The following is a 2,598-nucleotide window of genomic DNA, read 5'->3' on the forward strand; positions in this document are numbered from 1 at the left end:
CAAAAGTTGTAACATAATACAAATTACATTATAACAAAGATTAACACATTATATATAATTGCAAAATATATATAATTTATATTATAACAATATACTTCGTGTTATATAAAATTATTAGCAAAAAAAAGATATTTAACGACTCTCTGAAAATGACTCTCTCTCTCTCTCTATATATATATATATATATAAAACGTTTGGGAAATCTAAGAAAGCTGTATAATAGACGAGTGCTTCGCAACAATTTTGAGCGTAAAAAATCCACATTTGAAAAATGCCAAAGTGTTCATGAAGAAACCGGACACTCGGGCACTTCTACTTCTACATTCTACCACGTGTTGCTTCATCTCCGCACGCACGCATGCACGTGGCGCGTACGTCCGAAAAAAATGAGCAGCGCGACAGACATGTGCATGCTGCATACTCATACTTACGTACGTCATACGTATACACATATGCGCGCGTTTACATGCATAAGTATACCATTGACCGGGATATCCTCTATCGCCTGTCTCGGGATGAATGAACCGTTACGTCATGCACTTGTACTCACTGGTCCCCTTCCGCAACCCTCCTCCTCTTTCTCGTCCTCTTCCTCCTCCACCTCGTCCTTCTCTCGTAACCCTCTCACCCTCTTGCCGCGGTCCCGTCTATCTCTCTTTTAGCAGCTTGCATTATACAAGGTGCAGCATAAGTAATGGCCTCGCTTGAAATGGATCGATTTGATCGTCACATAATTTTCCTCCTACTATACTTTCTTACCTTCTCTTCGGAGGAGGATGAATTGAGATGAATCGGTAAGAAGTATAGGATGTTCCCAAGGATTTTTACGTGCATGTAGACCTTTGGATTCTTAAACTCGCTGGCAAGAAGCATCTAGAATTTTTAAATTTGTAATTTCTCAATATATTTTCTGATTTTTAATTTTTAATTTTTTTTATTCCTAAATCTACCGTTTTTGAGACTACTTTTAATTCTTAATAGATTTTGATGTCTTAATATTACAAGAGTTCTTTATTCGTAAGTTACTACTTATTATACTACTTGTAAACTTCCAAATCTCCGGGTATACACAGGTTTCTTTTCGTTTGTGCATCTTCCTCTGTCTACGTCTCTAAAATTGAGAGAGATCGTGTGTGCGTCATATCGAGTTACGTGCAACAAACACCGAGCGCCTCCTCTCCTTGCTCCTCCCTCAGCCCGGCATCCTTCCACGTTTATCGATTAGCATGGCCGAGCACACGCCGAAGCGAACTATAGATTCGACAGAGGTCGATGTATCGCTTAGGCGGCTCAGACACTCAGCAGACGTGTCGACTAATAAAACAGCGGGAGGGGTGCAGAGCGGTCGACGATAGAGGAAAAGGAGGGAGCTGGAAATGATGTTGTACTACTGATACACTTTCGTCCCACGCAGGTGGATCTTTCACAACATGAAGTTGATTGACGATGATCACTTCGACAACCGTGTCGTCGAATTCTTTTATCCTTGGCCCGAAAAGCTAAATTTTCTAGTCGAAATAAATATATCCCATGCTTATTGTATGTACGTTTGTATTATAGATATATCTAAGTATGCCTTTTATAATCTTTGCAATTTCTGATAATCTTATTTTCTATCCAATTCTTATTATATATCTTTAACTCTTATTTTTTTGCCTATTAATTTTTATTTCTAAATTTTTTATTTGTAATAGAGATTTGTTATAAGATTTTTAAATTTTAGATATAAATCTTTTTATTGTCTTGTTTTTGTAATATAAATCCTTCGTTAAATCCATGAATTTTTATCAACGATTTATATATATATTACTTAATTTTTATCAATAATTTATATTACTTAATTTTTATAAATGTCAGTTCTATGGAATATATCATGAACTTATAAATTATTTAAATAAATCCTATTATAATTATTATATATAGGACGTTTAAAAATTATGAAATGTTTCTCTTCCTCTAAATAATTAAAAATTACAATCTGATAAATTATATATTATTATTAATTCAGGATTGTCGACATAATAAACTTACAAACCAGAAATATACACTTGCTTTTAATGTAAAAAATGTTTAATTACTGTCGTCAAATTTTTCAGTTTTAATTGATCTAACACATCTTGTACAAACACGAATGATTATCGTTGAATAATATTATATATCTAATACAATTATATTTACAATGTCACATATGTGGCGTCTCCATGCAGTGTACTCCATCTCTTTTGTCCGTTATCCTTCTAGCATGGCTTCTCTGGGTTCTCGTCCAACTTCCTTCAAGTTGGGATACAACTTCGCTTTAAGACCATCACTACTAACTCTACCATGAAAATCCGGTTTCCTCTCCTTTGGAGCGCTGCGTTGCAACCAGATGTCCAGGAGACTCCTCGACCCAGCAATATTACTCTTATGCAACTGTTTGGTTAGGGGTATCGATACGCTCGCCGGCGGCGACATCGGCGAATCTGTTGTTGCTCTGATCACGCTGACTCTCGCAGTTCCGTCTTCTTTGCCAAAGCTATAATAAGATTGTTTAGATTTCTAAAGTTCAATAAACTTTTAATACTCAAACTCTTCAATTTATATATATATATATATATA

General features: G+C 35.3%; 2 protein-coding genes across 2 annotated transcripts in view; both read right to left on the reverse strand.

Moving 5' to 3' along the window:
- Positions 1–636: 636 nt before the first annotated feature.
- Positions 637–2,217, reverse strand: LOC108746728. The gene is made up of 5 exons (XM_018483661.1): positions 2,179–2,217; positions 1,400–1,499; positions 1,042–1,205; positions 760–873; positions 637–665 (listed from the first exon to the last, which is right to left on the reverse strand). Exons 1-5 carry the CDS (start codon positions 2,215–2,217, stop codon positions 648–650), a joined length of 435 nt encoding a protein of 144 aa, XP_018339163.1. The 3' UTR covers positions 637–647.
- Positions 2,086–2,598, reverse strand: part of LOC108747020 (protein asunder homolog) — a 4,674-nt gene continuing 4,161 nt past the window's right edge. The window contains exon 10 of the mRNA XM_018484229.1: positions 2,086–2,515. Within this exon, the coding sequence (XP_018339731.1) occupies positions 2,230–2,515 (286 nt within the window). The 3' untranslated portion in view covers positions 2,086–2,229. The remainder of the gene's footprint in view (positions 2,516–2,598) is intronic.

The sequence above is a fragment of the Trachymyrmex septentrionalis genome, unplaced genomic scaffold, assembly GCF_001594115.1.
Source record: "Trachymyrmex septentrionalis isolate Tsep2-gDNA-1 unplaced genomic scaffold, Tsep1.0 scaffold19, whole genome shotgun sequence".
NCBI classification, from domain to species: domain Eukaryota; kingdom Metazoa; phylum Arthropoda; class Insecta; order Hymenoptera; family Formicidae; genus Trachymyrmex; species Trachymyrmex septentrionalis.

Coding starts and splice junctions, on each gene's coding strand:
- LOC108746728 (XM_018483661.1), bottom strand. CDS start 2,217: ATGGAGTACACTGCATGGAGACGCCACATATGTGACATT. Junction 1,206..1,399: donor TCCACCTGCGTGGGACGAAA/GTGTATCAGTAG, acceptor TAAACGTGGAAG/GATGCCGGGCTGAGGGAGGA. Junction 874..1,041: donor GGAGATTTGGAAGTTTACAA/GTAGTATAATAA, acceptor TAAAAATTCTAG/ATGCTTCTTGCCAGCGAGTT.